Source organism: Tursiops truncatus, chromosome 2, assembly GCF_011762595.2.
Source record: "Tursiops truncatus isolate mTurTru1 chromosome 2, mTurTru1.mat.Y, whole genome shotgun sequence".
In the NCBI taxonomy this organism is placed as follows: Eukaryota; Metazoa; Chordata; class Mammalia; order Artiodactyla; family Delphinidae; genus Tursiops; species Tursiops truncatus.
This window is the reverse complement of record NC_047035.1, coordinates 64,954,060-64,972,081: the sequence shown is the minus strand read 5'-3', so window position 1 is coordinate 64,972,081 and position 18,022 is coordinate 64,954,060. Positions and strand designations below refer to the sequence as shown.

The 18,022-nt window shown below is 39.2% G+C and overlaps 1 protein-coding gene across 2 annotated transcripts in view; it reads left to right on the top strand.

Moving 5' to 3' along the window:
• Positions 1-18,022, top strand: part of NPAS3 (neuronal PAS domain protein 3) — an 870,093-nt gene that overhangs the window by 617,234 nt on the left and 234,837 nt on the right. For both annotated transcript variants that reach the window (XM_073800563.1, XM_073800562.1), the window contains one exon: positions 6,646-6,735. In XM_073800563.1, the coding sequence (XP_073656664.1) occupies positions 6,646-6,735 (90 nt within the window). The remainder of the gene's footprint in view (positions 1-6,645; positions 6,736-18,022) is intronic.

Genomic DNA, 18,022 nt, shown 5'->3' with positions numbered 1-18,022 from the left:
GTTATCCACAGGATGCCAACAGTTATTAGTATCTGTTCTTTTGTGTGTGTTGTTTTGTATAACTCAGACAATTTGAAAGACACCTGAAGCCAAGCTCCACGTGTAGCCAGAGCAAAGCAGTACCATTTTTAGGCCTTTCGGGACCAATACGACATAGCGCTTCTATTACTCCTGCCGACCTGGGAATTCCGCCTTTAACTTGAAAGAGAGTTCTGAATTCAAAGAGAAGGATGCACAATAAGGAATTCGCTCCTGCATTCTGAAAAGCCTATGTTTCAATAAATTAATATACCACATACACAAAAAGGAGACATTTTAACGTTGCAGTGGATATTTGTGCCTTAGGATAGCTAGTGGGGATCCTCTTCTTGAGTCAGAAGGAGCACATGGTCAGTTCTGCCTCAGGTGGAGTCCCAGTCCCCTGGGACAAGCCACAGATAATGTGGGGTCTGCGTGTTGCCCCCTGTGGCTCAGAGACACAGACACGTGTGGTTCTACCAAATGCCGCACCCTGTCTTTATACCAGAGCCTGTTGTCCATTTGGATGGATGTTCAAATCAAGAAATCCACCTTCCTCAAGGCTGGATGTACGGCTTGAACTAGCATCCCAGAGAAAAAAGGTCAGCACTTTGATACACAGCTTCCACGAAATGGAATTTTAATGAGCAGAAGCAAAACCTGATCTCCTTGCTCAGAAAGCAGATGTCTTTGTTCTTTTCATGTTGTAACATTTCACTAGCTCAACATCTCCCCTTTTATTCTGGTACCTCTCCTCTAAGAACTGAAGAGAGGCCATCTGTGTCTCTCTGCACTGTTTTCTCACTTAAGATGTTTGGAGTTATGTGTTTTAGGAAACTCTTAGGAAAGGTGTCTTGCAGTGTCAAGGTTTGTTGTTCTGGAATTCTTTTTTAAAGGGAAAAATAGTCAGATTTGACCGAATTAATCCAATTTAGCATTGTGATTGGGGAACATGTAGCTTTGGGTATGTGATAGTCATATGAACCTGTTCTATCATCCTTCATGTTATTGACTCATTGCCAGTGAGGGGACTAAAGAAAAGGCACAGGAGCCAGAAAGCTCTGAGAGATTTCTGAGAGTTAAATAAAAGCCCAACCATTGATGTGTGCTTTTCTCCACTTTGAGAAAATATACTTGACTTAGATGCTTTCTAAGAATAAGGCTTTTGTTTCTACACAGTGCTTGATGGTTAAAACTCAGATTGCAAAGGCAAAATTTGGGAAACTTTTTCTTCCCCATAAACAGATACACGTGGGCACTTCTGGGCGTCATCCCAGGCTCTCCTCGAGGTTGCCGGGAGTCCACATGTGTGTGCGTGAGCAGTACAGCATCACCTCCTGAGTGCAATCAGAGGGCAACATGGCATTTTAATGAGCTCGATCAAAGTGTTATTGTATCACAAGGCCAAAAAATGTAAGAAACGCTTTTTCGTAACTCTTTTATCTGCTGCCAAAACAGAGCGGAAAGATAAGTATTGGAGCCCCATCCTCACTTTCCAGACCGTGCTTCTTTTGAGCTTGGCTTCTTCACTCTTTCATGACGGTGGAGATACGTGGTTCAAGGGCAGGCTCACATATTCATGATGCTCACCCATTGCTCAGGTTGCAGAAAGGATTTCCTCACACAGCCTCTCCTTGTTAACAGCAAAGCCACTGTAGCAGTTATAGAATATGCCCGTATCTAATGGCTGGCAAGCATTGTGCTCAAATTCACGTTCTGCTCTTGTCCTAACAGAATTATGTCATGACAATGAAAAACGCTGGGTGTGGAGGGAACGTTGAGTGTGTCAGACTCTGTACTTTATCACGGGTGGGTATTTTCTCCACAACCTAAGCCTGAAGTAGAAGAACATCGCAGATGCATAGTGCATAGGACACGGAGCACACACTTGCATCTAAATCACGTATATCTTACTTTTTTACTGATGTAATTGTGAAATATGTTCTTTTTGCATTCCTAATTAGGGGGTGGAACAGATGGTGAAGGCTTAGTTTAAAATAATCTGTCATTAAAATAACCTAGCCTATTGGTAATTCTTCACTCTAACTGGAGTTAGGTCATAGGAAAAGAGTTTGGGGTGATTTCTTTTTTCCTCTTCTACACTGGAATGTAGAAAAAACCCACTAATTTCAGAGTAGTCCTGCACGTGAGAATTGTCTCTATAAGGGCACGATAGTAAGATTTCACTCTGAAGTTTGGCTGCAGTGAAATATGCAGGGAAAAAAAAGAAAGCAGAGATAAAACAACTTTGACGACTATAAATCCATTTAGCACAATGCATTAAACATTAGTATACCTTCAATCATGAAGCTATAGTTAGTTTCGTACCCTGGAAAGAAATAGCCTCATTATTTGACAAATACTGTTAGAGGCACTCAGCTTTTGGGGTTAAGAAACTGCGCCTTACAGTTTATGTGTTACACTGATGTCAGGGGATATAAATTATAATTACAGGCGTTATTATTCAGAGATGTTATAGCTCCTGACTTCTGTATCCAAGCCTTATTGCTGCACACATACCTCGTAGACTTACTGGGTTGTGACAAAGAAAATCTCCCAACAGCCCTGTCGAGATGGCTAAGAACTGGTTTTAGTAATAAGAACGCTGTCTTGATGAATCAGACACTCGCATGCCTTGAAAATGTCTGTTTTACTGTTTCTTCTAAGATTTTTTTCTCCATCTGCTTTGAGGAAAGCAGATAGATTTCAGCGTGGCTTTATAATAAATCTTCTCAAGGAGGGACTAGCATTAACATTTGTGTAGATTCTTTTTCATCTTAATCCAACCTTAGTTAATAATCAGAAAATTCTACATACTGAGTAAGAAGATGTAATTAACCCTTTGACCCCAGAATCTTAATTGGCGCCTGTTGAAAACAGTGGGCAGTTTAAAAAAAAAAAAAATTAAAAGGTAGCCTGCAGTGATTGAAACAGCTCAGTATATAGCAGTTTCTTGACCCAAAATTTTTTAAATTTCCACCAAACTTTAAGATTAATCGTATTTGGTTCCCAAGACTAACTAATTGAATGTTTCCTTCCTCCTCCCACCTTTTAAAATTAAGACACCCACATTAAACCAATATTGATGCTACTCTTAAAAATTTTCTAAGCAGCAAAATACAGCTAACTATAGACAGGGATGACCCTGAATCAGAAGGTAATGGCTACGCGAAGAGCGACCTTGCCAACCTGCTGGAGACCTGGTTTCATATTCATTCTTTATCTGAAATGTAATTATAACCGAGTTATTGATCTTCATCTCATACTATAGATATAATTGACTGAAATGATAAGCATAAAAGTGAACAGTATGGTTAACTAACTTGTTTTGTTTATCTTTGCAATGACAAACAACTAACCTGACTAGTTGTTTCTTCCCCCCACCAGACTGGCTATTTTTAATTGAATTGACTGGATGTTTTGAGTCATGTAGACAGAGCCTCATTTTAATCTCACCAGGAAATTGGAGCATGTGTCGAAGCTTCTGTTTTTGCCAAAGAAAACTGGCCAGTTCTTAGATTGCCACTGCTTAATAGTATCAGATGTTTAGCCTCCAGATATTCCTCTTCCCTGCTATGGTGCCCAAACTTCCTCTAGTATTTTAGTAAATACATGAGATATGAACCTACTTTCAAAAAAAAATCATAATCCCTTTCAGTGAGAAAGTAAAGGATGTGTTTCAGTGGCAAATGAATAGCACTGGGTATTTTGGAAGACTATGAAAGGATCCAGTCTAACTCTGATCTTCCAAATGTCAGGAGCTATCCCAGACTATGTTAGACATCTGTGGCATCAGAATCTGCAACTAATCTGATAGCTCCATAAAGAGAACTCTTGGAGGAAATAATTAGCATTTCTCGTACTCAATTCTAGCACGTGTGATGTGAGGGAAGGAGCTTTGGGCTTGGAGGTAGAATTGGATTTACTAAGTCTTAGTTGAACAATTGTTAAGTGTTGACTAAAGATAAATAAGACATTGCCTCGCTGTGGAGAAATTCAGTCTCCTTGGGAGTTGAATAAGCCGACCAGGATGATACAATGTCATCAGTGCTTTAATAATACTATGGGAGGTGGCATATTTAATCCTGGCTCTGCCACTGGCTGGCTGTATGGTCTTACCCAGCCACTTAGCCTCTCTGTGCTGACATTTCCTCACTTGAAAAATGGGAGTTTAGACTACAGGGGGTCATCTCTGTGCCATCTCCATTAATCCTTTCTTCTGCTCTCATTTAGCTTTCTGATTGCCACTTGTCCTCATAGAAGTTCCCTTGTGATCTCTCTCTGTGTGTCCCTCTAATCTGATAGTGGCATTTTAGGGTTTGAGAAGATGGCTTACACAGCTCTCTGTGATTATATACCAGACCATGACTCTTAGGTTGAATGGAAAACCTAACCAAGCCCTTCTCTCCCTGGGGAAGGTCAAAAGAGGGAGTCTTAATCCTCATGAGTCATTCTTAGGAGATGTCTTGCTTGAGGTGAAGACATGTTGAAATGAGATGCTTCCCAAACCTCTGCAAAAGAAACTTCTATCCTTTTGCACTTTTGGTTCCAAGTAAGCTTCCATTGCACCACACCTGAAGCTTGAAAGTTTGGCTCTCACAAGGCTCCAGAGGGTTTGACAGTTTTGTCAAAGATAAGGAATGCAGTTCTCTTAGACAGTGTTTTGTTCCCTGTCCTCTAGATGCTTCCAGGGAGATATTACAGAGCAAAGGGAACCAGGTGACCTCTTGTGGAAGTGACTTATGAACTCTCTTGTCATCCCATTTCTCATTGGTCTCCTGATGGTAGGATTCTATCATTGGAACAAATCATTCAAAAACAAGGGATGGTTTTTAAGAAGTTATAGGCTGCCTCTTAATACAAATATTTTAACTTCAGAAATGCTATCCGATTTATCTTTTCATTAATGTACTCGTATCAAGCAGAGGATCTTTATTTTTAGTGGAAGGCAAGGCAGTATAGTGAATGAGTCTGACTGTCTCATTCATGAGTTTGAATCGTAACTTCATCACTTGCTAGGGTCAGGCATATTGCCTAACTTCGCTAAGCCTCAATTTCCTTGTATGTAAAATGTGGATAATAATATAATTACCTCAAATGGTGCTTGTGAAAATTAAAAGAGACAATACATGCAAACTGCTTAGTACATAATAAATGTAAGCTAATTAATAAATGTAAGCTCTTACTGTTGTACTGTCTTGACCAAAACCTTGTCTATCGTGTAATTTGCTTTTATGTGGAGGAATACAATGTGACTTTTGAATTGTTTTCAGAAGCCACTAAATCAGAGGAGGTGGTTGGGTGCTACCCATAGTTTCTGACCGGTGGGGCTGTGAAAATAGATCAGGAAGCATGGAATCCAAATTTCATGCACACGCACACAAACACATATTCCCATAGCGATACATACATATATGTAAATACATGTATTTAATATATACATATATATTAAATACATATATATGTATGTTATGCATATATAACTCTGAAAAAGTTCAGTATTTTAAGAGGCTGAAATTATTCCTGAGATTTGAGGCAGTGTATTTTTCTACCTGCATTTTACATGCTTCTTCCACCTTTCTATATTTAAAAATTATGACATTAGTTTAATGTTGCCCCATACCTTGTTCCCAGTGAGGATTCCCTGTATTTCCAGATTCCTTTGTAAATACCACTAATCTTTAAAACTTCTTTTTTGGGGCAAGCAATACTTGTGCAACCTACCTGGTTAAAAATAAATGAATAAAGCCAAACACAAGACAGGAGGATGGTGGAACATATAAAATGCACTTGGATTGCAAGAATTTGAAAACAAATCTCTTCTCAATTTAAGTGGTATCTTGCAGTTGGAGTCCATGATGATTTGCACCATTCATCAAACTGAAAATGAAGCCCTCCCTTTGAAAAGTGGACTAAGGTTTCAGGAGTTACAGATGATGTGCAGCATCCTTCGTCCTCCTCCCCCACCCCCTCTTCTTCTTTTCTTTCCACTTCAGGAGTTGTAGTAGAAACTAGATCTATCAAATAAAACTTTAATACAGAGTTTTGCAAAACAAGGATTACAGTTTGTAAGGCTTCAGCCTGTAAACATTCACCCATAATATATTGACTTGCCCTATTTGTTCTAACACAATAGGCACTGGGAGTGAGGAGAGAATAATCCTCTGTTAATTAGCAAATTATTGATGTCCATAGGAGCTCAAGTGGCGATTTTACTTACTCTTCATATAAGAACTCTTTGTTTTCTCTTATTCCATGACAATTTTCATTCCTGTTCAGCTATTTAATAATCATGCTGATTTAATCTCAGTCACTACTGAATCCAAAAAGATGAAGTCAACATCTCATAAAATCAACATGACTTGATTTTATGTATAAATGTAATGCATCTTGATCAAAACGACAGAGACATAAGGAAGTTCCTGGAATAAGGGAGAGCTTGTGGTCTTAATTCAGACCTTTCATTTGTTCGTGTATAATGCAGTAAAGGTCTTAGGATTGTGTTAAACATGAAGGAAAAAGTGGTCTTAAATTTGGTTATGTGTTGCTTTGCATCAGATGCCTTATTAACTAAATCCCCACGATGTATACTTATTAACCTATTTATATATTTATTTTTTTCTGCAGTCCCTGGATGGCTTTGTATTTGCACTAAATCAAGAAGGAAAATTTTTGTACATTTCTGAAACAGTCTCCATCTACCTAGGCCTCTCGCAAGTAAGTAAGACAATTTGATTCTTGACAGCAGCTGTGAAGGCTCCTTCAGCCTCATGTCTTTCCGTCTTCAGCAGATACTCTCTTTAGCGTGAATTACCCAATTTATTTTTTAAATGGCTCTACCTGACTCTGATCACGAAGTCAATGAGAAAATTGTATGTCAGTTCGGAACGTTCAGAATCAACCTGTGCTCAAAACTTTAGCCCCCCTCCCCACCCCCCAAGGATCATTATTAATTTATTGAGAACAAATGAAGTTTCTTCCCTTGGTTGTTTTGAACTTTGAAACCTCTGTGCCCGGTAGGAGAGGGACACACTAATAGTGCTTCCCTTGTGTCCTATTACTGGATGTTTATGGAGGACCCTGCATTGTCCTGGGAGCTGACACAATGACAGGGAGTCATTTGGAGTCAAGAAATGCTGAAAGAGACCATTAAAATGTGTTGCAGGGAGGGTTCCTGCAAGGACGTATTTTGCTGCCTTTGCAAATATTTCCTAATGCGGAAAGACAATTTCATAAAGTAGGATAGTCTTTCATTATTTGCGGTTTAATTACCCACATGTGTCTGTCAGAGGTGAAAAGAAAAGAAGATGGAGGCAGATGGGGCAAGGGAAAAAATCCTAGATGTCAGTTCTTGAGATTCCCCTGGAACACAAAAATTTGACTTTCGTTGGATTCCCAGACACAGGCTGCAGCTACAGAATGCCAAAATACCCTGAAGAAAAGTTTGCAGTTCCACTAATTATCCAGATGTTTTCTCCATAAAAAGGCTAAACATCTGGGTATCTGTGCCCACACAGGTGATTGGCTGAGCTCGACCCTTTTCATCTGGTGGTTTGGCACAAGAAAAACACAGCCTCGGTGGGAGGGATTTTGTATGTATGTGATGATCTGCCAAGCTGGATAATCTACTTCTCATTCAGTTTCCCCTTTGAGCTAAAGATGGAGATAAGATTTGTCTCTCTCCTCTTAGGCAGGACGCACCCTAAACTCACGGCTTCTGAGAGTTGGCACTGCTCTAAGGAGGCAGCCAGCATGGTTGGAACGTTTTGGCCGTTAGTGAGTTTGCTGGGTAATAGCTAAATCAAGAAAGACATTGGGAAATAATAGAGAGACATATCTGGCATTTGAGGAGGGTTGGGGGAGGAGGAGAAACACTGCCAAATTTAATTATTTGCTTTTGAGAATCCAAGCAGGGGGCCATTAACTCTTCCTTTAAGGACATGCAAGCTATTGGCTGTGGTGTATCTAGCAATTCTATTTTATGTAAACTTGAGCAAACCAAATGATAGAAGCTGGGCTACCGTCAACTCGATATTAGTATTCTTGCGTCTTGTTGAAATCTCTGGTTTTCTAATGGCTTTTAATAGACTGTAAGCCTTGTCTTAATCTGTTTGGGACCTAGAATTGAGAATCTCCAGTGTTGAAATTGGTGCGCCACCATATTAATAGTGTACAGAACTGGAAACCCCACTGTTTGTTGTTCCGCAATGCCCGTATTCATCTGTTTTGTGCAGACTATCCAACAAAGTTTAATAAGCCAGTGAAGAAGAAGGATGAATAATTAGTTTAAGCAGGTAAATGCTAATTAGGGAACTCCCGAAAAGCATCCATTATATACTCGCTCAAAACACATTTTACAGCCCTGGTTAGTGCTGTAATGCAAATTCTGTCAAGGCAACTGCATTTTCTGTAATTGAGATGTGTACGTTTGCTTTGCATAACAGATGGCTCTGTATGCTTAGAGTGATAGCTAGGAAAATAATAATTGCATTATTCTGGCCAAAAGAATATTAGCTCTTGGGTCTTGGCCATTTCAGTCAGTCCTCCTGCCAGCACAGCATATGCACATATATGGATTGGATTTTCAAGGAAATTGATGCATCTGGAATAGTGTGGCCATCTGAAATATCATCTGTTCAAGAAAAATTTGGCTTTAACCCTGTGCTGGTTTCTCCTTAAAAAGCAATAGATTCCATTGCTTCTCTACTGTGGCGTCAAGTCAGTCTTTTCCTAAAATCTGAGGCAAATCATTGAGGTTTCCATAGAATAAAGCAGCTGTGCAGACATGGTAGAGTAGCTGGCAACTTCCGTGCAGTCCTTCCCCACCTTTGCATGGGATGGGTTGTAAAGTGCATATCAATAGTCAGCGTCTTGACTCGCCCAGGGGTAGACGCTGGCCACAATGGGCTGTTGCCCTCTGTGGAGGTTGTGTCCAGTGTCGCCCAAAGGGTCCAATGCGCAGGTAGAGGCCGCGTGGTACGGGACAGAAGTCTTCATCTGAAGGCGTTATGCAACTGAAATGATGAAGGGTAAATCACTACAAAGTGATTTTTGCATACACCAATGAGTGTATTTGGAGTTCTAAACAAATTTAGAAATAGTTCTGGGTTAACATGGAAATAATTTGATAGGGCATGGTGTGTTTTGAAATGCCTAAAGAATGGGGGGAAAATCTATGCTAAAACTTTGGGAAAGGTTTTCCAACCCAATTAATGTTCTAAGTTCTAAAAAGGTAGTTGGGGGTCCTGAGACATAACTCTTCGCAAGTTTCTTCAGTGCCCTCTTTCAATTATGGGGTATGGGCTGCTCACTGGTGACATACAGTGTAAATGTACTCAAAGTTATTCAGTTAAGTACCTCCTTAATCTTTTACACACACACACACATCCTTAATTAAGTGCAAACCAAACACTCTGCTTTTGTCCTACAACTTTGACTCAGTGGTTCTTCCATCAAATTCTAGACAGTGATAAGCAATCTATATAGTTATTGTCCCTTCTTACCTTTTTAAACAGTGCCATTAAATCAAGAAAATGTGCAATTGTATCATCGTATCCAGTGAAATTGTTGAAGAATACTGCGAACGTGTCATTTTGTTAGAGCATAGCCGCGTCTGCATTTGTAACTCTCAAGATGTATCTTTCTCAGTTTTATTTTCTTTCAACATGTAAATAAATATGGTGGCTTTGAAACGGCTTATGTTCTCAAGAAAGAATTAGGAGTCTTTTTTGGCTCATGAGAAACCTCAGTAGAGAAGCTTCTACCCAGCTCAGTTGTGTAGCATGAATACAGAGACAGCCAGAGCAGGTGTGTACTGGGTGGAACTCCGGGTGTCTAGGATGCGTGCTTGCCACTTATTTTCTCTAAGATATTTTCATATTGTCATGATGATACGAATGAAGCGTTCTATGATGATACATCTTCAGCAGCCCTTTGACTTTGCCAGGCATAATCATTTAACACCCAAGATATGGTTTCAGGTTGTAGAAAAATGCACTGTTGACTTGCATCCCTGGGTGCAAATGACTCCTAGGTACTCATAATGAGACCTTATCTTAAAGGAAGAAACCCGAATAGCATTGCTGAGTTTGCTTTGCATGGAGATTAAATGACTTCTTATATCTGGTGATGGTGTCCAGAGCTGCTAAAGACAACTCTGCTCTTTACTTAAAATGGAACAGGCGAAAGTAAACATGAACAAAGAAACCAGAGTGGTTTCCCTAATACTGAAAATGCAGCATGATGGGTAGCCAGCTTTTATGAAACCTCTTCCAATGTGTTAAGGGGCTCAATCGCCAAAGAATCCAAAAGAGACTTTATATGGTAAATAAAAAGCATTTCTACTTCCATAGAGGATTTAAAGCTTACAGAAATATTTATTTGTTGGTTTATAGCCTCCTCTTTCCAAAAAGGAAATAGCTTACACAAACATATACAATAAAAAGTAATGGCAAAATAGAACTAGGGTCTAAGGGAAAAAAAGATAAAAGTAGGTAATCTGTTACCTCGTAGTAGGAGAACACAATAAAGGCTTATAAGAAGGGATATAAATGGTCTGATAAAGTGTCAAAATTCCCTATGAGCTTCCTGGCAACCAAAGCAAAAAGAGAAACATAGCCAACCATCAAAAATAAGGAATGTATGGCTGAATCGCTTTGCTGTGTACCTGAAACTATCACAACATTGTTAATCAGCTATACTCCAATATAAAATAAAAAGTTAAAAAAAAAATAACAGTTACACAATGTTCAGAATGCCTGGGCTTCTCTCAGTGATGGCCAGTGTTTTAACAACCAACTTCCCAGTATTCCAGTAACAGTCAATTATGTTCTAACAGCGTATACCCTGTTTTTAACAACTAGATACCCAGCATGGTAGTTGTAGTTTTTATATCACCTGACACCCAGTTTCTTACAGTAGACATTGTCTAAATCCAATACTTTATCCAACTGATGCTGAGCATTTTTAATGTTCAACACAGAATGTTCTGGACAGCGGGTTACTCAATGGTATGAGAAAACAGTAAATACACTTGTTCTTGGTACACCGCCAAGCCCAGTGCTTCAAAGGGCAGCCATTGTCCCAACATGCTCATGTGGTTCAGGGCTTGAGCCCAGCTAGAGGGTGCATTGAAAAAACTAAAAAAATAAAAATAAGGAAGTATCACTTCATAAGGAAAGGAAAGTTCTTCTGGGACTGAAATATTAAAATAAATCTCAAATACAATTTCTGTGGAGGCTAATATATGGATTATGCCATATCGATTTGCTTCCATTGGAGTCCACATTCAGAACAAGGCTATAATGACCCATGAACACACATATCGCCAATCGCGCGTAAGCCGGCAGAAGATTCTTCTCTCAGATGTTGGTATGCCAAAGATCATTTTGACAATGATGTTCTGGCATCCAGGACTTACAATAGCATTAAATAGTTTGATGGTTTATGTGCTTTTGAATCAGCTTTCCCTAATCCATCCTCAAATCCTGCATTTTCTTTTAAATGCTGATGAGAAATTCAACATTTTATTTGCCAGAGGCAGAGGACATGGGTCTCAGTTAACCAGAGGATATAAATGGACTCTTTATCTTCTGAAAACATGTTATCTTGAAATTGGAGGGAGAGATGATGATTCGGATGCACGTCTATGCCAGCAAACTGTTCTCAAGTTAACATAGAGTTCTGTTTAAAACATAATGGGTCCTAGAGCAGACTGGGAAATTAACAGATTTTTACATTGTGATACCATGAGGAAATACCCTAGAGCCAATTAAGCCCTCTCTTGAGATATACACTAATTACCCCCCATGACCTCCAGTGCCCAGCTTGCATATGAGTCACTTCTTTCTTCTCACAAAGTCCCCATCCTGCTAGAAGATACCTCCTTGCCATTGTAAGCCAGCTGGAAGGTAGCTGTCTACCTTGTAGATATGCTATCTACAAGGTTACACATTGGCTTGGTTCAAGGCAGCTTGCTGAAAGGGGTAGGGTGGCTGCAGCTATAAGAGCTAATAGAGGTGAAGGCAAAAAGGGGTAGATGGTCATTTTAAATTTTGTCTTTTTTTTAAAGCCATGCAGATATATTTACCATAAACTCCTTTCCCCTTCCTGTTGTTCATCTCCATAGTTTAGGTTTCTCTGCATTTGTTATATAGAATGGCAAATAAAATTACAGCTACAGCATAAAAGTACAAGGTCAAATAAATGACAGAGCTCAGTCTATTTGTGAAGCTATTCTGAAAGGGAACCATGGTGCCAAATGCGGTTTATTTGAATAATAAAGAAGAATTAGATTCCCCTGATAACTTGGCTGAGGGCCAATAAATCACTAGAGGTTAAAGATGCTTTGCAACTGCTATGTCTTTCTTTTGCTTCTCCATAGTGCAGGCCTCAACTCTCCCATTCTATGTTTTTCAATGCAAATCACGTTGAGGTTAGTATGTGGTTAATACTCTTTGCTTCCATGCTTGTGAAAGATATATAGATAGAGATAGAGATAGAGATAGAGATAGAGATATTTAGCAGGGTAAAAAAAAAAGAAGACATTAGCTTACAAGTTATTACTCTTGTTTGGCATCATCACATCCTATATAGCTAGAGTATAAAGACAAAACAGGTATTATTTCAACACGGCAGAGGGCTTATAATAATGGAGCCAAGTGTTAGCATTTCTTCAGTTGGTGTATGAAATGGATGCAACACTAGGATAACAGAGGTTCCTTTAATAAACGAATACACACAGCTCTCCAAATATTGCTTGGTGCCCCCCCTTTTAAAGTCAGTCAAGTAGGCATACCTTAATTTTTTAAAAAAAGAAAAATGTATCATTTTCTGCAGCTTGTGTTTTGTCATTATTGTTGGTTTTTAACCTCAGCAAGTCTGCATTTTTCTCCTGTGCTAATCGTAAAAAGTTCATCACTTCTTGTGTAACAAAGAAAAATGCCCTTTTGAATGTGGAAGCTCTGAAGGTTTAGAGACTATTGAGAAAAAATAAGTATCAAAATAATTCAGAAACAGGACAAGGCACAGTGGCACATTATCAATTTACAACATTTAAATTGATAAATGCTTGGTGGTGAAGGCCTACAAGGGCACTTTGAAAAGCAAATAGCGACCTGGTGAAGAAATTGATTTCCACCCCCCCTCGAAAATGACTGCATGATGCATCATTTGACTGCATGCTGTCCGAATGCTTGACAGAGATAATCTCAGCAATCCCACGGGTGACCTTATCGTTCTCACCAGGACAACTTTGTCTACGTTCTGACTTTGTGCATGTCAAGGTTCCTCCCGGCAGGATCCTTGGGGGAAAAAGTTCCTCTGTTCGATCCGGATATTGAACTGCTCGCTCTTTCCCCTATTCCTTCCACCCCACCCTCCCAAATAGGCAAACACACCTCTTTATTTCATCCATAATTATGAACGAGCCAGGCTGAAGAACGCGGCAGCTCTGCATGCTGGATCTTTGTGGAAACCCTCATTACTATTTAGTTTACAGAGTTCTAGGTGATAACCTATATTAGCGGGGATCTTTTTATCAGAAAGAGTAGAAAAATTCCCTCCTGTTCTTCTATAGTATGTTCCCGTCCTTAGCAAAATTGAAAAAGCTAGCCGGTTTCTTTCTGCCTTGTTCTTGCAAGGGATTTTTTTATTCCTCCCCTACGATCGTTACACAGAAAGCTTCTGAAACTGTTTGACTCCATACCACTTAGTTTCTAATAATGTTGTTCCCTCACCATCCAGTAATTCTAGGTTTTTCTCTTGTAACTTTAAAATTATTTAATACTGACATAAGCCCCAGAGAGCATGTCACAGTGGGCTGTTGAGCTTTGAATTGTCGTGGCAGCCTCTGTGGCAGAAATCTGATGGAATCCACGAGACTTCATCAGGACCACTGGTGTTTGGAAAATATGTTTCTGCCAGGGAGGAATAATTGACAATTTTTTTATGCTTAAAATATTTCTGTTGGTATATGTGGATGTGGATGTGTGCCTGTCTATTTATTTATCAGTGATCTTCCTGCCACACAGCTCATCCTTGACCATTACAATTCTCGATTAGCCATTTCTTGAAAGCGGCAAATACCCTGCCCGGGTTGGCACCCTGAAGCTACAGTCCCCACCAGCTCTGACACCCTCAGTTCACCATATTCAACCCCTTTTACCTCGTTCTTTCATCCACAACATTAATTCTGAGTGAACAAGACGTGCTTCCTTGCTTTTGACAAGATTTGCTGCAGTCTCATGCGACAAAAACCCAACACTCATTCCAGATTCAGAAAGTAGGATTTATAACAGCATTTTAATTTAATGTTGGATGTCGAACATATAAAGAGATCACAGTAGTACTAGAGCTGAAAATTGATGCCTTTTTTATTAGTGTCCTCTCAGAAGTGGGTGAGACGTTGTTTGTGCAATGGAGCACAGAGCAGCACAGTCAGATGAATGAGGATATGCTATCTGCAAGGAATCATATTTCAAGCCACTGTCGGCCTCTATTGATGTGCTCAGAGTTGAAAGGTTATGCTAGTAAATGCCACCCGAATTTCCAGCATTAGAAATCGGTAGAATAATCCGCTGGCTGTCACTTTATGCTCAGCCTAAATGCACTGCATGGGAATGTTTTACTTATTTTAACTCCAAATTAATTTCTTATTACTGGTGCATTGCTTTCTCTCTTCCATGCTTCCATCAGTTCCCAAATGGAATTGATTTTTAACAGGCCTTCAGAGTAAACCAAAATCTCCGAAACAAAATGAAAGAAATTTGAGTCATCATACGTGAGAATTATATTCTTTTCATTTATTCCTTTGAACACGTTTTATCAGGCATTGAGGCTAAAACACAGAATGTCAGTATGCAAAAAGGGCTTTTCTAGTTAGACTGAATTGCAGAATCACAAGACAATAAAAGGTAGGCTCACCTTTTTCAAATGTATAATTTGAAGACCTTTTACGTTGCGTCTTAATTTCTGGAGGTAATGCGATCAAGAGAAAAAAGAAAATGCAGTGTCTTCATTTTGTGGGATCAAGAAGTCTAAAGTCAGAAAAAAATACTTTTTGAGGCGCTAGCTTGTTTTATTTATGTGGATAAAATGGTTTTTTCATATTCGTTTTTAAAATAGAGCACTAAGCAAAAGTAAGATGGAGGAGAAAATTTAGTCATCCTTCTAAGTCCGTAATTTATTCATTTTAAAATAATGAAACGGTGTTTTTCTGAATTAACCCATGTATTATTCATGCAGGCATTGGCAATGTAATGTCCCCAGTTTTCTGGAAAGCAATGTACATTTCTTTGCCTGACAAGCAGTATTTTCTATATGGTATTAACTTAATGGCTTATTTTATTATGCAAAGTTGGAAAGTAAAGATAATTTCTGTCTATAATGTGGTGCTTATATAGGCAATATATGCAAAATAATACCTCTACACCTAAGCCTTCCTCAGTTAGCCCGGCCCCTAGGAGAGTGATGAGTGAGGGCAAACTGCTCAAATGAAGAATAAGAAATAACTTGACCTCCTGGGAAGAAGGTCATAAAATCATTAAATTCATGTGAAATCCAAATTTCATTCCTACACACACACATTCAATCTGTATTGGGTTTCAGCTCTTACATAAGAAGACATGGTTTTCATGACAGGAGTGACATAGCAACAATTTCAGTGATAATATCAGTTGGAATATAATAAGGAGATCGACTTTAGGTTTTTGCATAAGTTCTAGAACTAGGCTGATAACCTGAAAACTTATGCTGGTTTTAGACAACAAATGCCATGTGGCTTTTATCCTTCTTATTCCGTCTGCCCCCTTTGGATGACAGCCCAGAGATGCAATCTCTTTTTCCTAAATAGTCATTTTTAAAGAGACTGATAGCAGTCGTTCCGGTGATTCAGAGCATCTTTTGATGCGTATTTGTGTAAATAGGTGTCTATTCACACGCCTTTATACATATATAAATGTATAAAATTGATTTCTTTCTGATTTGGTTTTTGTGCCTTCTGCACTCTTATCTACAGATGTAAATAACTTCCCAAATGAGTCACTAAAACAGCAAACCAGGTTTTCCTTTGGTGTCTCCTCCCCTTTTCAGCCTCCTACAACTGCACATTTACCACATTCAATAATAAGACAAAAACTTCCGCTGATGCTGTTAATTTCGAACGTGCTGGCAGATTAAATCTATTACTTTCAAGAACTATGCAAACTTTTTGAGAGCAGAAGAATGTATGCAGAAAGAAGTTATCCCTGGGAAAGAAAAAAGCGGTTTGAGATTGGATGTTTTTAGGGCAAGGCAGGACCCTTGGCAGAGATGACAAAGAATACCTATGAGCCAAGTGTGGCGTTTTGGTAGACCTCAGAAGTATGTCCGTAATAGCATTTGGGTATCATGTAAAGAGTCATAGACTGTGTTTAGCTTTTCTTCTAGGTTTGAGAGAAGCAAGTTTTGTATCGAGCAGCCCCCTCCCTTTTAGCCTCTCTCCCCAATAGGAACCTTGCTTTAGAACCACAGGTAATCCCTTTAAGTAATGCTTTGCCAAGGAAACAATAGAAAATTGCCTCTTGATTAGGAAAGAGCTAAGACTTTAAGAAGCAGACACATAAGGGATGGTTTCACAAGTTTTACTATCATTCTATAGCCTGTCTTGACTTTCAGGTATTTGTTGCTACCATACTTTATTAGATGCTTAGATCTGGTTAACCAAAGTCCTTAACTGTTAAACCAGATACTTTCAGGAGCTTAAAAAATAAAAAAAAATTGCAGAAAATGTGCTTGGCTACATATAGCAGAGACCCCGCGGAGTGTTTCCAGAAAACAAGAATGGTAGCATTAGCTAGGATCTGGTTCTTTGCTATGAAAGGTACAGGCTTGCTTTGTTTTAAGAAATGTTGAGGCTAGCAAATTGCAAAATGACTAAATAAAGATTATTTGTATTACCAAGTGTTCCTTTAAGTGGTGAATTCCTTTCTTGCTTTTAAGTATCTATGAATAGAATCATTATCTACTTGAGAAATCAAAGTGGGGGGGCAGTGAAGGAAGGGGCAAGAGGCACAAAAATTAAAGTGTTCAGAGGCATTCCATTTGAAGATCAATCAGAAACAACTGTGTGGAAAATGAGATTCCATTGTTGGCAGACAACTTTTTAAGAGCAAGCAGGGCTCAAGGCTCCTAGTAAGCATGGGGATCTCCTAGCCTCAGTTCCCAAACTTAAGGGGAATGTTGTTTGCAACCTGGTCAGACTGTTCATTCTAGTTGTCCAGGGTCACGTCGAAGTGCTTGCAGTGGAGGGTAGGAGTGCTTGTGATGTCCTGTCTGCATATCTGTTTGAATTTACAAAAGTCTGCACACCCCTCAGGACAGAAGATGAAAATTCAAGGAAAAGAAGAGGTAGACTGGGAACCAATTCCCTGAAATTATAAAAAGAAAAAGCATAATTTTTCCAGTTCATTCATTAGAATTGACATCACACGGTTTGCAAAGACCAAGAAAGGACCGTGCCATTTCACTACATTCAAAACCTTTTCACTTGAGCAGACAAGTAAATCCTGCACTGACTGGGATTCATTCAGCTCTTTAGTAAAAACACAGGCCTGCAACCTTGGGTGTAACATACATCGAAATTAGAAGAGTTGAACGGAAGATACTTTTAAAATGTCACAACTGCTCCCTGACATTGGATGATATGTTTATCCATTCATTATCACTGAGAACACCTGGGGCGGTGCTCAGGAAATCATATAGTGCCTTTTAAAATAATTATAAAAGAAGCATAAGATTAGCAAGCTGAGGGGAAAATAGACAATCCTGAATCATGATGTTACTAATTTTGATCTGTTTAGGGGCATCACAACAATGTATTAAATGACTGCAACTGTCAGAGCTCTGAGTAGAGAGAATGCCAAGTACGACTCTTTGTACAAAGCAAATGTTTTCCTGGAGGTGAAATCCCAGCATTAGTTTTCTGTTTATAACGTTAAGACACTCCACTGATGGTGTTTTCTGTTGC